The sequence below is a fragment of the Balaenoptera ricei genome, chromosome 3 (assembly GCF_028023285.1).
Source record: "Balaenoptera ricei isolate mBalRic1 chromosome 3, mBalRic1.hap2, whole genome shotgun sequence".
Lineage (NCBI taxonomy): Eukaryota > Metazoa > Chordata > Mammalia > Artiodactyla > Balaenopteridae > Balaenoptera > Balaenoptera ricei.
The window spans coordinates 102,375,912-102,395,160 of NC_082641.1; the positions used below are offsets into that span (position 1 = coordinate 102,375,912).

At 41.3% G+C, this 19,249-nt stretch overlaps 1 protein-coding gene across 1 annotated transcript in view; it reads left to right on the forward strand.

Annotated features, from left to right (window-relative positions):
* PRDM6 (PR/SET domain 6) overlaps positions 1-19,249 on the forward strand; it is a 97,724-nt gene that overhangs the window by 67,630 nt on the left and 10,845 nt on the right. The window contains exons 4-5 of the mRNA XM_059919437.1: positions 2,437-2,561; positions 13,622-13,964. Of these exons, the coding sequence (XP_059775420.1) occupies positions 2,437-2,561; positions 13,622-13,964 (468 nt within the window). The remainder of the gene's footprint in view (positions 1-2,436; positions 2,562-13,621; positions 13,965-19,249) is intronic.

The window sequence follows — 19,249 nt, forward strand, 5'->3', positions numbered from 1 at the left end:
CATTCCCCTTATAGGTTAAAGGCTGCACAAATCTGGCTTGCTCTCCAAAGGCCTCCAAGTTCAAAAGGAACATATTTGGGCAGCATGTGACTCACTGCCTTGGTTTCCTAGGCAGTTATCTTTCATTACATAAGGGTTTAAACGAAGTTGTGCACGACAGGATCTGGTTACAGTCTGTATATGGGCTTCACCCACCTTCCCTGCAGCTGCATCTCTGTCATGAAGTTTTTATAAACCTCGGAGCTAGAAAATTAGTAAAGGTTCTGCTTGTCCATTTGGCAAGAGAGAGATTGGCTGGTTCTGTCATGGGCACCCAGGGAGCTCTTGAGGCAAATTCTGACTTTGGGAAAATAAGAAACCCCTACGAGGAAGGTGGGTATGAGCAAGTCGTTACCTTTCTGTCAATATTAAGTGGGTTTTATTGCTCCCTTTCCTGATGGCACTTACACATCAAGTTCTCTCTGCCGATCTGTTTTCGATTACTTCAGATCTTTATAAAATGAACTACAAAAACACAATTTAAAAACTGGCATCCATCACCGGTGACCACGTCCAAGAGTAAGAAAATAGAAAAGTTGGACCCCGAAGAGCCAGCCTAATTTTTATTGTACATGAATGTCCTCTTCACAAAAAGTCAGCTGGTTTAGATTCATTCTGTTATGATTTGTAATATCTAAATGGAATTTTCTTCAAAGCGCCCTTGATTGATTGACCCTTAGCTGAACGTTTTGTTTTTATTTTGAGGCTGACAATAATGTTTGTTGGCGTGTGTTCTGCTTCAGCTGCGTTGGGACGCCATGAAGCTATCTTTATGAGTCATCCAACCACAATACTAAATACATGTCAGCAAAGGAAATATTATCTGAAAAGGGAAAAATCCCTTTGATGTGCTTCAACATGCAGAGATTTCTGCGAGTTTTGGAAGCTCTGCCCGCTTGTAAGGAACGGTGTACGCTTACACATTTTTTTCCCCCTTTCGGCCTACTCTGTGCCTCAAAAGACCACCCATTGCTCGAAAACAGTTCTGCTCTTTCAGCGGCAAAGTGTGTCATTTGGTTTTAGCACATTCATTTGCCGGGCGCTGTGTTTATATTAAGGGAAGCCAAACCGAGAGATGAAATGTTACAAGGGTGAAGTACAAAGTCGACTCAATTTTTCTCAAGTTAGGAGATGCCAGTGATTTATAGCCCGGCTCCAATTTTGATTTTTTTATGTAGCAGTGGAAAGAATTAATAAAATGCACAGCTCTTGGAGGTGCGGAGGGAGGAAGGGGAGAGAGGTCCGGACAGCTGGCTGGAGTTTTTGTCAGATATTCATAGAATGTTGGGAAAAAACATTCTGCTTAGCTAGCAGTGCCCTCGTGAGACAGAATGGCAGCAAGTAAGGAAAATAACAAGATAAATGAAATTTTTGCAGCTGCAAGTAAAATATTGAGAATCTGCACTTTTTTTATTGATCTTTATGAGACTATTGCCAAGAGCCACTTTGTGGTGACAAAATATGTTGACAAGTGCATATCTCACTGCCATGAAAAATGTGGTGAAGGCTTCGCCTTATGTCTGCAGTGTTATACAAGGAACAAATTGCCCTGCTATGGCCAATTCCTTACAGAAAGGCTAAATTTAAGGTCCACCAACCCTAAACACTTTTATCTTGAACTTGAGGCTAATATTTGTAGCAATTCTTCATTGAGAAAACCGGTGGCAGGCTCCTCTTTCTTTTAATCTGTAGATTTTTCTTTACAGTGCCACAGCTGTTATAAAAAAATGGTTATTTCTTGGTACCTTCACTCCATCATTTCAGAGTGTAATCTTTCAGCCAGAGTAAAGTGCTCCTCTTGTATTTACTGAATTTCCATCCATTTCACATAAGAGGGTTTTTCTCTTCTCCTGTATCAAACTTTAGAAAAAAGGCAATGGGGAAGATTTTTATTTCTTTCAGTCCTTATATCACAAAGCTGCTTAATTTTATTACAAATTTGAGAACTCCCAATGCCAAGTTGTAAGAATATACGCAATGCTTTCCCTTCAAATAAGAAATCAATAGTATTAATTTATATGTGCGGTTAAGGCACCGGAGTCTGCAATTTGCCAATAGAGAGAATTTTCTCATTAGTATGAGATGGAATTTTTTTTTTTTTTTTTTTTTTTTTTTTAATGAACTCTTCCTTTCTGCTGTCTCCCGGGCCAAATATCTGTCTCTTCAGCCAAGAGGTTCTGTGGAGGGACACTGTGGAAATAAACTGTGAGCTATTTATCATACCAGGTTACAGGCTCTAATTGGTTGTTGGGAACGATAAGGTGGGTGCAGATTTTATTACAAACAGAAACTGTTTAGGTGGAAAGCCGGGCAGAACTTTTTTGGGGCAATAAAAGTGTGGATGGGGCACATGAGTCCTACCGATTACTAAGCTGGGTTTTCTTTTGTTTTGAATAGGTCGAATATATTCTACCGAGCCTGTATAGATATTCCCAGGGGTACCGAGCTTCTGGTGTGGTACAATGACAGCTATACGTCTTTCTTTGGGATCCCTTTACAATGCATTGCCCAGGATGAAAACTGTAAGAATTTATTTTAGCTCTGAATTCACATTTCCAAATACCTGTTTCAAAGCTAACTTTTTAAGAGTGTTGTTTGAAACTCCTGAAATGCGGTTCACTCTGCTGTGTAACACAAATGTGCACAAGTCTGTTCCATCATTTTCTTTTCCTTGTATGTCCTTTGCTTTTTCACAGGGAGTCTTGACTTGTACAGGCCAATTTTTCTTCGCCTGCTTATGATTTTAAAACCTTTGTCCTGGTTTTAAATCATTGCCAGCAGAAATGTTAAGGCAGTTGGTATTTACTGAGCACCTACTATGTGCTTGTTTACAAGAGCAGCATAAGATACAACTTCTCCTCTGAAGGGATGCACAGTCTTGCTGGAGTCGCATTATTTGCAAAGATGAAATAATGAGAAAACACTGCTGTTTAATCAGGAGTAACACCCCTCCAGTCGATTGGCTTTGCTTCCTCTTAAGTAGTCATTGGAATGAGAAATGGTAGGAAAAATCATAGATGTATGATTGAGGAATTTGTCTCTCTCTAAACAACTTAGTCTAAAAGTGAACCATGTAATTTTCTCTATCTTTCTTACCATGGCAATCATTATGTTTAAAAAATAATCTAATGTCTAGGCAGATGCAAACTTTTGCAGCAATTTTCACCTAAACTTTATATATTTGTTTTTATCAGTTCTTTGGGAAAATGTTATAAAGTGATTTCCAGTATTTGGAACAGAATTAAGTGATTCTGATGTGCTTCAGTGAGAAACACTGGTTTTAATGACACTGTTTTTTCTTGTCATCAAATTGACTAATCTGTGAACTGATAATTTGGGATTATACAGTAGAAAAAGAAGCAGAGAGAACAGATCTATTTAAGAAACTTCATTTTGGAAAAAAAATGTGTTATTTTAATTTTTCCTTCTCTACTTACTTTCTCTCACACACATATAAACTCCAAAAAAATGTTTATAATACTACTGATCGAAATGCTCATCAGATATTTCTTTTCCATGTTATCCTTATTTTCTTTGTAAAAAATAGAATCCTCAAAAAGCATATTACTCTCAACTTTCCTTTTCTACTTTACCCTAACCCCAAACCAATCTCAAGTCAAAAAATGAATCTTTGGACATGTAAGTACATTCTTCTTACTTCCCAAGTTTCCATTGGAAAGTTTCTTTTCTGCAGTCATACTCCTGTTTGAGGGAGTGTCTGTTTCATAGGAGAAAATCTCAGTGTTGGACATGAGTGTGTGGTTGGTATTACAGGCAGAAATGGCCATGGCGGCCAGTGTGCTTTGTCTTCCCACAACGGCTCCATGCCCAGCTCCCCTAAAACTAGATGTAGATCCAGACACGGAAAAGCACCAGTATCAACTCCCCTGATCTGCTGACATGGACCTGTCTATACATTAGAACCTTGGTGTAACTTCACCTTCTAAAGGATGGAATCTGATCCAAGAAGATTCCAGAAATCTTACAAGGCCTTCTGTTTCCTCCTTTAGTACAGCCTGCTCCAGACTCTGAAAATATTGCGGTATGTGTATCAAGGAATGTCTGGGAGTAAACATATCAAAGTCTAGAGTTGTAAAGTACACAGCACACAGTCCAAAAATAAATTCATTCATTCATTCATTCATTAATATTTGTTGAATACTTACTAAGGACCAGCATCATTGCTGGGTGCTACAAATACAGCAGTGAACAAAACAGACAAGAATTCCTGCCCTCCTAGAGCACAGAGTCTAGTAGAGGGAGATGGATTATCAACCTGTATATGAGTAAATAAATAGTTTGTCAGGTGATGATAAGTGTCATAGCGTTAACAAAGCAGAGAAGGGGTGAGGAGTGCCAGGAGTTGGGAGTTGCAATTTTAGAGATGATCGGGGTGGGCCCTACTAGGAAGATGGCCGTTGGGCAAAGACTTAAGGAGATGAAGGAACAGGCCATGTGTTCTTTGGGAACAGAGTGTTGCAGGCAGCTGGACTCCAAGTGTAAAGACCCAAGATGGAAATGCTACTGGACTGTCGGAAGAGCATCACAAAGATTGACATAGGTGTGTTGGTTGGAGTGTATTGGTTGAAGTGGGGAGGAGTTACCTTAGATTTGGGGGCAGGAATCTTGTAGGGCCCAGGAGGTCACTGTCAGGACCCTGGCTTTTACTCTGTGTGCATTGGACAAAGGGGGTATTGCAGAGTTTTGAGCAGAAGAGTGATATGATCTGAGTGAAGTTGTAACAGGATTACTCTGGCTACTGAGTGGGGACCTGACAGTGAGGGTGAGGATGGAGCAGGATCCAGTTAGAGGCTCTTGCTGGAATTCGGTGGGGGGAGGTAATCGTGGTTTGGACCAGTGTAAAAGTGGTGGAGGTGGTGAGAAGTGGTTGGATTCTGGATATATTTTGAAAGTAAAGTCAACAGCATTTGCTGACACATTGGATGCTGAGTGAGAGAAAGGAGTCAAAGATAACTCCAGGGCTTTGGTCTGAGGAGCTGGATGGATGGAATAGCCATTTACTGAGTTATGAGTCAGACATGGGAACTGTGGAACGACTGCTCAGGGAATGTGTATCTCTGGGGTGGAGGTCTCACATCTACGACATTGCTTCCACCTCATGATGCTATTACATGGACGAGAGGGATTTAGGGGCTGGGCTGGAGGATTGGGGGTTGTATGTGCCATTCACAGCCACCTGACGATGGTGTCTAAGAGTGTACCAGCTGGTCTCCAGTTTCAGTGTGATAGTGCCATCAAAAATGTACTTTCTGGCAACACCAGGTGCTTTGCTTCTGAGGCCTTCTTTCTCCCATTGTCCAACCTGTGTGAAGCATTCTTGAGGTTGCTGATTAGAGTATTGAATAAACTCTCCTGGGGCACATGTTATGTATCATTTAGCACCTGAAATCCTTGGAAGAAAATTCACAAAGCTAACGCACCTCGAAGTATTATGGATTCAGTAGGTAAACTATGCAGCTCTTTTGGGTTGAGTTCAGAACTCTAAGTAAGGGTGGAGGGAAGTTTAAAGGGAATTAAGTCATTGACTAAAGTGCTCAGCAGTGACCATCCCCCTCCCCCCTAAGGGTATTACAGGAATTTTATTTCAGTTCTTGTCTCAAAGTCATATATCTGTCATGTGATTGGCCACCCAGGAAACCAGCGGAAAGCTTCATCAGATGGTGTGGGGGGAGATATATGACTTTGACTCTAACTCGAAGATGGATTGTCATTCCATATGATTCACGGAGAGACCTAGGGATGCTTTATAATGAGGGATCCTTATTCTGTACTGAGAAAATACTCTGTGTGATTTAAAAGCACAAATGTGTGAAAGGGCATGGACAGATAATTTAACAGATAGCCTTCTGCAACCCTGAGTAATTGAAATCATCTCAATGGGATTAGCAGTTTGAAGGCAATTTTTATCCTACCGAGTTAGCCACAAAATAAATTAGGTACCCTAAAAAGAAGCTTCTTGAGATCAAAGACTTATTTGACAGAATGCTTCCACAGAGCCTCCTTATAGTGCTATGCACACAGTAAACAATTAATACGTGCTCACTGGATACATATTGAGAATTTTGTTGCCATTACTAGAAGGGGTACATAGTTCAGCTAGATTTTTTTCTTGGTTAATGAAATTGATACATGGTCCAAGACATTCAAGGAAAATATGATTTTACTTAGTGAATAATACTTATTAAGCACTTTCATTTATAAAAATATCATTTTCTTCTCATGGTTCTTTCAACGTCGAAAGTACACATTTCCTATTGAGCATGTGGGCGGGTTCAGGCTTCAGTCACTGGGCCCTCTGGCAGCGGCCACGAAGCAGTGGGGCACACTCACTGCCTGGAGGAGCCATTGAAAGCAGCCTTGCCTCAAAGAGAAGGCAGCGTTTCACACAGGCATTTGGGTTCTGGAAGCAATTCCTATGTTATTTTCTTAAAAAAAAAAACAAAAAAACCCCATAGTTATAAGTGTAATAGAGCTCCAAAGAGAGCACAGCTCTGTCCACTATGGGCCTTTCAGAAGAGCCTGAAGGAACGCCTGTGTCGACAGATTGTATCCGCAAGAAGGAATGAGGTTCCCCAAAGCTTCCAGTGGGGGATTAGCTCCTGCAGAGTGTAAAGACCATAGTGTATTCATATTCATTTCAGAGGAAATTGAAAAAAGAAACCTGGGAATAAATGTTAAACACGTCTTCCTGCTGCTTTTTCTGTCTTGGCATGTGAAGCTGAGGTAGCAGAATGTGACACTTGATGGCAGCGCAGAGGTTTGCTGCACTGGAGTAAACTCTGCCCGCAAGAGGCCTGCCTTTTTCCTTTGATTTTAATGAGCAGAAAATAAAAATGGGCACCTCTGCACGGCGCCCTGACCCCACCATCCCACCAACAATAAGGAACTAGGCCCCGGATAGAAAGGCCCTGCTCAAGCCTTCTACTTATGAACATTGAGGCGATTACAGTATAGTTCAGTCCAATGAGAACATCTGTGTGCAAGGCCCTGTGGGAAGCATTGTGATGGGGTACAAAACCTCAGACCCTGTCCTCAAGGAACTCCGTGTAGGAGAAGGCACGTAAGCAAAAACTACAACACCAAACCTAACGCAGGTGCCATGTGAGATGTCCGTAGCAGTGAGCCTGGGCTAGGTGGGTGTTAGGCCCAGTCTTACTGCAGTTGGGAGGGGCCCGGTTCTAGGCTCCTTGTACACAGTGAGCAGCTGGGACTGGATCCTCACATAAATCCAAGAACCAGAAGTCACTGTTTTGTCCCTTAATGGGACTAGAAATGTGCTACCCTCAAGCCAATAGGCCATTGGTGAAAAAAACTGTATGTCATGCTCCAAAAAACCAGCCCCAGCTATGGGAGGGTACAGGGTTGGATTTTGCATTACCTGCCAGCTGTGGAAACCCTGGGCCAAGAAGTAATATAAAACTTGGCTCAGAACTGGAGGAACCTGTAGGGTCCTAGAGCAAACAGAGGAGAAGTCACCCCAGAGGGATGTCTTGGTATCTGCACAGGAGTCAAAGCAACAGCCACTGAAAACACCTTGACAGAAGGAAGTGGCGAAAGACACAAGGAAACCTGTTGTCATGAGAGATTTGACCTCTTGGGCTCCTTGATCCCAGCCTTGCTTTAGGATTCAGGCCCTCATTCCCCCATTTCTGGGGGTGTAGAGGGCTGAAAGGTGCTCCCGGATTTATACTGCCAACCCAGACCTCTCACCGGAGCCCAGGCTCTTGTCCACCTGTCGAATTCCCACCTGAACTTGCCTGTCTCACAGGCGTCTCAAACTAAACATGGTAAAGTGAAACCATCCTACTCTGTCCTGCAAGCTGCCTCTCCCCCAGTTCAGTACCTCTCACTCCCATTCATCCAATTGTTCTTTCTAGAAACCTTGATGCCTTGTTCTTTCTTACCCCTTCTATCCAGTCATTCATAAATCCCTGTTGATTGTGTATTCTTAAATGAGTTTCTTTTCATTTCTGCTGCCACCTCCCGATCAGCCTCACCATCAGCTTTGGCCTGGACCCCTGCGGTAGCCACCTGCATGTCACATTTTCCCTTTTAGTATCACAGCAGCCAAAGTGAAAATTCACTGATTTGTTGATTTTATTGTTTCAGCTTATTCACTTGTTTTGTTAATAGGTAGCTCGGTTCCATAGATCAAAATCCAGAAAGTAATATGGGCATATAATTCTTCTTCCAAAAGGCAATCAGTTGAAACATTCTTAGGTGTCCTTCCAGATGTATTTTTTGCCCATTCTCTCATTTGGGCATATTCTCCCTCTCTTTCTCTGGCTCTCACTCTACCCCTCCCCTTGTATGCAAATAGCAGCATACTATATATTCTTTGTTCTGCACCTCGCTTTTTCATTTAATGATACAGAGTGATGATGCATTTAAAGCATAAATCTAATAACCTTATACCCTAGCTTAAAACCCTTTTTTGGCTAGCCATTACTCTTATAATCAATCCCTGGTTCTTTAATATGATAGCCCATGGGCTACATATAGTTTCCAGAAATGTTTTTTTATGGCTCACATAGTGTTTTGCAAAATTCGAATTCAAACATCTTTACGCTGGCCATGCCCTATTTAGTTTGCTGAAGACCCCACCATCCTCTGTTGTGTTAACCTGCCTCCCAGCACTTATTTCTGCTATGTGCCCTGCCGCCATGGGCACTGGAAATTGTGCTGCCTTCTTCTCCAGCCTCAGCTACAGCCCGTCTCTGCCTCGTTCTCTGGCCACATGAGTCTGCTTTCCATTCCTTCCATGCCCTGAGCTCCTCACCTCAGCATGTCATGCAGACCCAGTGGCACAGCTGCCAACGTGTCATCTCCTCTCATCACCTTTTTCCTCCCTTTGCACCTGTCTGATGCTGTGTACCCTTCAGGACTCACATTCAAGGTCACTGCCTCAGGGAAGCCGTCATTCCCACCTTAAGTTTAGCCATCCCTGTTAGACATTTTCTTGGCCTCCTTTCTTCTCTGTCATAGCACTTATTACACTTGTAGCAACTGTATATCGTCAATTCTAAAATTCATATATTTTTCACATTTTAATCTTTCTGAACCTGGTAAGTGTGTTATAATGATCAGTGACTTACAATTAACGGTGTGGCTTGCAATCAATGGAATTTTAGATTTGATGAAACCGAGTAAATATTCACCTGTAAGGACATTTGTATAATATCTGTCTCTGTCACTACAGTTTATGTGGCCTGAGAGCCGGGGCTGTGGCTCTCTTGTTCCCCTGTATCCTCAGTGCCAGCCATGTCAGGCTTGTCACTGATGCTCTGTAAGCACTTGTGGACTGAATGAATGGATGAGGGTGTAAAGTAGGACTTTGTTGTATAGATCCTGCATTGCGTCCTCTCAGGGGTTTAATTTTGCAGGATTTGATGCGTTCATGTTCTTTCCTGACTAAATCCTTTAGGGCTTTGAAAGTTTGCCCTCTTTCCCTTAACCTTTGTCTTATAGACTGAAGAGATTTTACTTGCTCACTATGTCTTCGTGTAGAAACCCCTTCATCCTTTTGGGGAATTGCCTTAGTCGTTTCTGGGCCTTTTGCAGTGGTCTGGACTGTCATGGCTTGGGATAACATAGTGTTTTCCATTCATTTCTTTTCATCTTATAATTCCCTGTGTTTTGTTAATACTTTTGTTTGTTGGGCCAGTCAGACTGGTATTAGGAAGAATGATCCTCTGTGTCCTTTTAAGTCCTGCTTAAAAAAGTGTACTTTGTATCTAGACCTCTAGGGTCCTGTGGAAGTGTGCAGGAGCTCTGCAGGACAGCTTTGAGAGCAAATATGGCTCCTTTCATGAAACTTATCCATTCCTAGCCTTACTTTTTTTATTTCCTCTCTAAATTATATGCTCATTTCATTCAGCGGGATTGAATTTATTCACAAGTACAAGAAAAGATCATGCCAAAAGCAGAATATAGAGTGCAGGTGTTGCTTCTATATCTTGAAAACATAGTATGTTTGTTTTGAGGTGTCCCATAGGATGAAATAAGACAGAGAGTAACCATCCCAACTCTTATTACCTAAATGCTATTATTATCATTAACTCAGATCCCGTTTATCCCAAATCATTACACAAACTGGTATAAACTTTTCTTTATTACTATTTTGACATTGATTATTAAACTTAGAAAAATCCATTGGCCCACACATTCTTTTGTTTAATAGAAAGGTGGTGCGACCTTAACAATTTTTCAAAATGAATTTATTGGGTTACTTTCTAGGAGCTTAAGCGAGAAGTCAGCATTTATAATCTATACTTAGAGTATTATTTGTATGATTTCCCCCAGAGGCATCATATTCCTCTTTCCAGCAGTGAGCTTCTGGCTGCTTTTCCTGCTCTCTTGCATGTTGATGACATCTTCATTCCACAGTCTCCGCACCCCGCCTTCCTTCCTGCTAGTCTGGCCTTCCCAGTCCGCAAGAGCTTAGTGTTGCCTGAAGACTTGCGGGTTTCCCTGTGCTTTGTCTCTTCTGGATTAGTTATAAACAGGCTAAATAAGATGAATTTTACCCTAATCTCTGACAATGCTGCTGTTTTTTTTTTTTTTTAATTAAGAAAGAGCCAAAACATAAAACATTTCTCCTTTTCTTTCAGTATGTATTTTAAAAGTCACAGTCTGTGTACAAAGATTTTTTGAGAGTCTGAAATGTGTGCACACATTTCATATTGGTTATACACTTTTGTCCCAGAAGTTGAAATTATACATAAATTTTATATGTGAAATATATACATAAATATGTCTATGCATGTGTATATAGGTACATATATAACATATGTTTATGCTTGGGTATATATATACACACACACACAGAGCTCTGTACTAGCTGTAAAATGTCCTTTTTTTTTGCAACACAGCTATTGAGCAGACACAGAATAGGAGTGTGGTCAGAAAAAAGTGCCTTGGAAATCAGAAAGCTAAAGCTTCCAACTTAGCGGTATCCTTAACCGAATGTATGACCATGGGCAAATTATTAGACCTGCTTGGTCTGTAGCATTTTTTTCCTTCTTTCTTTTTTTGGTAATAAGAGAGGGTAGGATTAGATCAGTGGTTCTCATCTCTGATTGTGTATTAGAAGTACTTGGGGAATTTTTAAAAAATTCAGACGCCTAGGCCCTACCAAGAGATTCTGGTATCTAAAAAAAAATCTCCCCTGTGAGTCTAATATGCATTCAGGGTAAAGAACTGCCAACTAGACAAACTCTAGGCTCTCCCCTGGTCTGTGAGTCTCTTGTTTTATTTCTCCTTCCTAAGACAGGATGGGCCAGGCCAACAGAACCCTGTAGGATGAGCTATTCCTTTTGCTGGATTCATCAAATACATGTGATTATGTAGAACACTCAGAGATGAAGAGTCCTTAGTGGCGACCCATTAACCTCCACACGTGGTGTCTACCTGTCCACTCAAGCGTGGAGCCTCCTGGCGGTCATGGTCCCCTACCACTCTCTTTTTATAGTTGAGGACGCCTGAGTCTTTGTGCTTCGTAGGACTCTCAGAGATGGTCCGTGTCGGACGAATGAGAGCTCCCAGTTCATGTATTTCCTCCACGTGGCCTTGAACTAGTGGCCAACAGCCATAGTTTACTTCCCATCACTAACCTTTTTGCCAGTCATCCTTTTTAAACTTCTTGGTCTCTAATTTCCTTCTCTTGACCACCCTGTAACCTTTCATCTCTGTGATCTCTGAAATACCAAGAAAGACATTTTATTGACAGAGTGGTTACTTAAAAAAAGAATAACAGTTTTTAAGCATATTAGGTTCTAATTACCTCTGAACCTGTGGGTTGACCAGTGAATACATGATATATATTATTAACACAATGACAACTTAAAAAAAAGAAAGAAAGAAAAATTTCAAGTATATTAGGGTTCCCTCCTCAAAAATGTTTCTTTTAATTCTTTCCCCACTCCCACTGCCACCACCCGTGCTTGAATCCATCTCCCTTCATTCCAGACTCTTCTTCTAGAATAAGAACGGTGGCTGTTGTTGATGGTAGGCCCTGTGATGAGTACTTTCAGTATCTCATTTAAACCTCATAAAAGGGGGTTTAAAGATAAGGAAGCCAGGACTCCTAGAGCTCAACATCTACCGAGTGGCAACCATAGCATTTACAAGCAGCTGTCTATGCATTATCGCACCCAATCCTTCCAGTAACCACTTTACATTTTACCAAGGACTAAATTGTGGATTCAGATGTTCTATATTTGCCCACAGTCACAAAGGTATTACAGTCAGCCTTCTGTATGCAAGGGTCTGCATCCGCAGATTCAACCAACCACAGATGGAAAATATTTGGGAAAAAAATTCCAGAAAGTGCCACAAAGCAAAACTTGAATTTGCTGCATGCTGGCAACTATTTACATAGCATTTACGTGGTATTAGGTATTATAACTGATCTAGAGATGATTTAAAGTATCCGGCAAGATATGAGTAGATTATATGCAAATACCGTGCCATTTTATATAGGGGACTTGAGCATCTACAGATTTTGGTATCTGCGAGGGTCCTGGAACCAACCCCCATTGGATACCAAGGGACAGCTGTGAATAGTGGAGTTTAAATTTAGGCCATCTCGACCGCTAAGCCATGCTGCTATTACTGTTAAGATGATTACTTCCATTGTCCTCATTTTACAGATGAGGAAACAAAGGCACAGGGAGATTGCATAACTTGCCTAAGGTCACCAAGCTGATAAAAGGCAGAGTCAGGATTTGAACATAGATCTTTCTGATTCCAAAGCCCGAGTGTCAAGCACCACGCTCCAAGATTGCACACTCTGTCGCCTCCCACTCTTACCTTACACACTGCACCCTGTCTGTGCATCGTGCCTCACTCGGGCCCTTCCTGAACACTGATTCTTTTCTTGCTGTTCCTCTGGTCAGAAACGGTCAGTGTCTATTTCTTAGGCCTGAAGTCTTCTGTTTATTTATTTGGACATTAAAGGCCCTCTGAGATCTGCTCCCCGAAAGCCCATGCTGTGCTCGGTCAGCTCGATTCCCGTGCCATCCCACCAGCGTGCCAGACTTCTGTCTCCAGGCGTCTTTCATAGGGTTGCCTTCATCTCTTCAGCCAGTTTTTCTTGAAAACCTGTTTTGTGCTGACAGGGTTGGATGGAAGGCCTGAAATCCTGAAGGCCTGAATCTACCTTCTCTGCTCAAGGCCACCCTCTCTGGGGAGCCCCACCTTTCTCTCCCTGTCTCTTGCTGTACCTCCCGTCTGAGAACCCCCAAATCTAGGCTGCAGCGTGGAGCCTCGTTATGGAGTCATTTTATCTCAAGTCATAAGTGAGCTCTGTGAGGGCAAAGACCATGTATGAAAAATCTCAAGCAGAAAATAGGTACTTAATAAATATAGGCATTGAATGAGTTCATTTGTGGTAATTGTGCTTGCCCCCTTAAATCAAATTGTCTGCTCTATGTCCATTCTGAGTCCAGAAAAACCAATTTTTAAACTGTTGACTTATAGGAATTTTTTAGAAGTGTGTGTTATCATGCTTATTTGAAGGGCTAATAAAACTGATCTTCTCAACTCCTTGCTGTTCTCCCAGTAAATGTCCCCTCGACGGTCATGGAAGCCATGTGCAGACAGGACCCCCTGCAGCCCTTCAACAAGAGCAGCAAACTCTCCCCTGCCGCCCAGCAGCGCTCCGTCGTCTTCCCACAGACTCCGTGCGGCAGGAACTTCTCCCTCCTGGATAAGTCTGGGCCCATGGAATCAGGATTTAATCAAATCAACGTGAAAAACCAGCGAGTCCTTGCAAGCCCGACCTCCACCAGCCAGCTGCACTCGGAGTTCAGTGACTGGCATCTTTGGAAGTGCGGGCAGTGCTTTAAGACTTTCACACAGAGGATCCTGTTACAGATGCACGTGTGCACACAGAACCCCGACAGGTAACCCCACCTCTCGTTGCTCGCCGGCTGTGTTTGCTTCTGAGACTCACTGCTTGCCTTCCTGTCGCCTCCTCCAGTCACACCTCGGGGAAAACTCTGTGATCAGAGGTCTGCATTCTGGAAGGTCAGAGAGTAATGTTGGGCCCCTCTTTGGCTTTATTGTGTAGAAGGGCTGCATGAACAGTGGCTGCAGAAAGGGATCTGCTGTCGCTTTCCAAACAGCTCTGCCCGGGTCTGACGGGAGGCAAAATAGAAGGCACATTGATGAATATCATAGATGGAAAAATGAGGTCAGGATAATTAGAATCCTCTCTGTCTTCCAAAGATAATATAGCTGGCCGCTCTGCTGCTGTTCAGTCGTCTCAGGGTTCACCTCCAGTGTGCCGTGGGTATGAACTTAATTAAGTACTAAGAGGTAATGAATTGGAATTTTTTGCTTAGTACTATTTTTCTTCAGAGCATGCAAACCCATAAATCCTGCAAAGCTGTCAAAAGGAAATACCTACTCTGCTAGTGATGTGGAGGAAAACAGATGCCACTTATTCAATAAACTAATATCCACACAGAAGAAAAATGTTGACTAGATACCTCAGAGTCAAAGTTGCTTTGAAAGTTTGTCAATAAAGAATTTTATGGCCATGAACTGAGGATGAAATTTAGCTGAACAAGTGAATTAAAATTTCAGGTACTCTGACAAGTGGCACAGTAGATATAATGGAACTATTATTTATGAATCAAAACTGGTTTATTCGACAGTCTTGATAGCTGGGAGTGCAAAAGACAAAAATCAAATTAATTCAGTAAGAAAGGACAGTGTTTTATCTCCCCTTCACATCCTATGAAAATTTGATTAAACCCCAAATATCTAAGAATATTTTGAATATAAAAGCAGAAAGTAAATTTTGGAAGTAGGATAGGAGACTCGAAAGCAGGACTCCGGAATTATTTTCTTAATTTGGCCACCGATGATTAACCTTAAGCCACTCAGCTCTCCTTGCCTTATGATACACACCCAACTCTCCCCTCCCAGCTCTGCAGGATACGACAGTGTACCCGAACCCAAGCAGGCAGGGAGGATAGAAGTGTGATGGAGAGGGGGTGAATCTTTTCAGAAATAATAATGATCCATTTTAGGGTACATGTGCACATTTACATGTGTATATATTTTTATTTGTGCCATTCTAGAAACCACTTGCTTGGCATCAAGCATTGCTGTGACTGACTGATGTTGAAGCATTTGTATTACAGCTGTTAAGGCAGCTGTGTCTTTATAATCTTTTACCTTCAATAGGAGAGCCCCCTGGTGAAAATGTCCACAGACTTCTGCATATCTTAGTACTACTGGCTTTAGAGGGGACACAAAAGTTTTGAAAATGTTTTCCTTACTCCAACAGGGTTTTTTTTTTAAAGTCTGCCTTCCTTGCAAGTATACAGATAGCCTCAAGATACATCTATTCAGAGTTTGCAAAGCATTTTATTTTTATATTTTATTTTTAAATATAAAAATGCATTAAAATCTTGTTATTATAAACTTGCTTTTTGAATTGAATGAGTTTAGGTGTATGGATCTGTTATATGCACAGGTTCATTGTGGTCGTAATAACTGAATATACAAGGTAAGATGAAACGATAGTTGAAAGTTTCTGGATACAGGAACTGAAAGCTTAGCTTTGGGTATGATACAGTTTTCATGCTGAATGTCATATAAAACAGTGAAAATATGTCTTGGTAAATAGAAAGTTAGCAAAACAGACTGTTTTGTCTGACGCCAGTTACGCTTTGAAAACCCTATGTGGATTATGGTTTAAGTCCCTGTGAAGTCTGTTCTGTCAAATAATAGTGTCAGAATTTGTAAAGCATCTATGTAATCTGTCAGAAAAGTGCCATACAAATTAGAAAACTTACATGCACAAAATAGACTTCCACGAGAGACTGTTAGGTCATCGCTGATTCCAAGCTAATCTAGAGTTACTGGCAAAAATCCAAGTGGCTTGAGGCTCCCATCCAGTGCGAGACCCTGGTGGGCTTATTTGATGCAGATGCCCAGGTGTCGTTTGGCCAGGTTCCCAGATGAGGTGAAGTAATGTGCTTGATATTCAGGTAGATCACCAGGGTGGAAATCAAATTATTAAAGCAGTGGGTTCCTACTTCTCTCTTCCCTGTGCTTTGTTGGTGAAGACTTGAGAGGTGGTATGATTCACCATCATTCATGAATAAGTTAAAACTAAGAATTATGAGTTCAAAGAATTAGTCCCTTTATAGGCAAAGTAAGAAAGTACAATGTTTCTTACTAGTAATGGGGAGATGCTTGAATTACTCCATCACATCTGAGATGATTATTGGAGATAAGGGAAATAGAGATGCCCAGTCTCTTTGACCCACTAGTTTCATTGAGATACATAATTTCATTGAGATACATAATTTGCTTTCAGCATATAGGTTCTGTATGGTGTTCTAGAACCTAGCATGCTCTCCTGGTACCGGCAAGTTTTGAAGTAGAAGATACTCTCCCTAATTCTTAACCACACAGGTGAATTGCTAAAGAGGAGAAATATGCAGAACTAAAATGGAACATCAATTTGTGCACGGTTGTGAAATTCGGAGTCTTTCCTCTTATTTTCCATGTGGAGAGTTACAGCTGCTGAATATACATATTTTCTTTAGTGATTGACTCCATAAATTAGGTGGCTTTTAGTCTTTGGCAGTTTGTGCCCATTCAGCCATATACAGTGAAAAAGCTTAGAACCTGCCAGTGAGAAACCATTTCCCTTCTATTTGAAAAACTCAAACGTTTTATTTTGATAGGAAAATCTTGCTAGAACTAGAGGCAAGAAAGGGAGACACAGAAGACAAAGTCAGAAAGTAAACAGGTTAGAGTTTCAAACACGTCCAAATTTGAAACAGGCCCCCAAATCTTAGGTCCAAAAGATTTTTCACTCAACACACTGAATATTTGGCCATGAAACCCAAGACATTTGAACCTTCATGAAAGAGACTGTGTGTGTCTTTATTTGTGAGCTTTTGCATGTGAGGGACCATCAGTGAGTCTATGCCTCGATATAAAGGAAGGAGGTCCGAGGGTACCCGGGGTTGTCAGCATTACCATTTTGCACTACCGTGTTACTTACATTGAACGCAGAAGAAAATTCCGTTTGACCTTTCATAGTAGGAATTAGCATTCAAGATAAAAATACACCCGTATGAGGGCCCAGCAGCCACAGAATTGTTATTTCTTTATTTTATTCTGTTAATATTAAACATACAAAACCAAAAGTCTCTTCTTCTTTTTTCTCAATACTGACTTTTTCTTTCCTGAGTGAATTCAAAGGGAAGAAGCTGTAGGAATCTAGATCTAGACTAAGGACGAGGGACTTAGGGACCTCATAAACATTTGAGGTTTGGCATAAGCTTATTACCTGGGCCAGGGCAGCTTGGCTGACTTGTGCCTGAAACAGGAATTAGAAATCCCTTTTCTCTTCTGTTTTTCCACTACAGAAAGTTTCAGCAGTCCCATTTGGGGGCAGGGGGAGTCCAGAAAGGGGTAAGCAATGCCTTCAATCATAGTGGATTATTTTCTGATTAATGTGTTCTCCTTTATTTTCTGCAGAATGTCTTTTTTAGTGCTTATCTTTATTTTGCATCCTTTTCCTTACTTTCTGATTGTGCTACCTGGGGAAAGTTTGCCTTTAGGCCTCCTGGGCATACTGTCAGCCGTTCACATTTATGTTTTGAGTATCCTTGTTTATAATTGGGTGTGGTGGTACCAGAGGGGAAGATAACTCTAGAAGGAGCTGTTTGGTGGGAGGAGCCTGGAGATAATCCATCACCATAATAGTTTCTTTGGAATGTGTCAGTGTTCTCGTGTTCCATTGTTTCCCCCTCCCCCAAGTGTGAAGGTTACCTTCTTTCCATGTTCTCCCAGGGTTTCGGCTCCATAGTTAAGCCACTTTCCTGAAATCTTTTTCTCCTTACATAGAGCTTAGTTCTTTTCTCACTCCACACAGCTAGCAGTGACCTAAGTAGCGCCCCGTATGAAGTCTCGGGCGATGTGCACTTGGGCTTGACTGATGGGGAGCAAGGAGACATTCCTTGCTTGTTGTTCAGTTGTGGGCCCAACTGAACAACTTTTGTCCTGGAGGCTTTCATGCCATGAAAGAAAAATCAAAGAAGGATTAATAATATTCTAAACCAAACCACACTTAATTTTGTTAAATGTTTCATCCTTTTCCTATGTGTGCAACAAACCAATTACAGACTCAAAGTAAATGAATTGCACATTTTACTGGAGTCATCTTTAGCAGAGGAGCCGCCAGTTGCAGAGAATGCCAGGGGACATACAAAATTGTCTTGCTGCTTTCTTTTTGCTTAAAAATCTACCGGCATTGATATACGCTAACTAAATCGACCCAGGCTTTGTCTGTTTTTTAAATATTTCATTGTTGAGGACAGAGCACATTCTAGTTTTTCATGAAGCTTGATATTTCTGTGTTGGAACAAGCCACACAAGGCTATTTAAATTTAAATTAATCAAAGTTAAGTAAAATAATACTTCAGTTTCTCAGTCACCCTAGCCGCATTTCCAGTGCTCAGTAGCTGCTTGTGGCTAGTGGTTCCCGTATTGGAGAGCGTAGATATAGAACACTTCCGTCATTGACAGCACTGCTGGATGTCTCAAGTAGTGTTAAAAAAAACAAAAAACAAAAAAAAACCGCCAAAAGCTTTTACTGGTTACGAAATGTTATCTCTTTGTGAAGAATGCTCATTGCATTTGTTTTGAGAATAATAAAATGCTGTGTGTGTATGATGACTTGGAAAGAATCAAAGTGCTTTAGAAAGGAGAGTCCCATTTAGCTGCTGAATGACATGAGATCCTACAAAGAGTGAAGCTGAACACAGCACTTGACTATGCCAGTCCTCCTGGGCTGCTTCTGGTATGACACATCAAAGGGAGCAGAACTTGGGATTTGAAACTGATTGTATCCAAAAGTTTAATAAATTAAGGCTTACTTTTTAATTTTTTTTGGTCGATGATGATATTTTCTTTTCTTTTCTTTTTTTCACTTTTTTATCCCTTTAGTATTTGTAGAACTTTTCAAACCCCACCCTTTATTCTATGAGTCTTTTTTTTAATATCCAATTTTTAAAGGTTACACTCCATTTACAGTTATTACAAAATATTGGCTCTGTTCCCCGTGTTGTACAATGCATCCTGGAGCCTATCTCACACCCAGTAGTTTGTACCTGCCACTCCCCCACCACGGTATTGCCCCTTTGACCAGACCTTT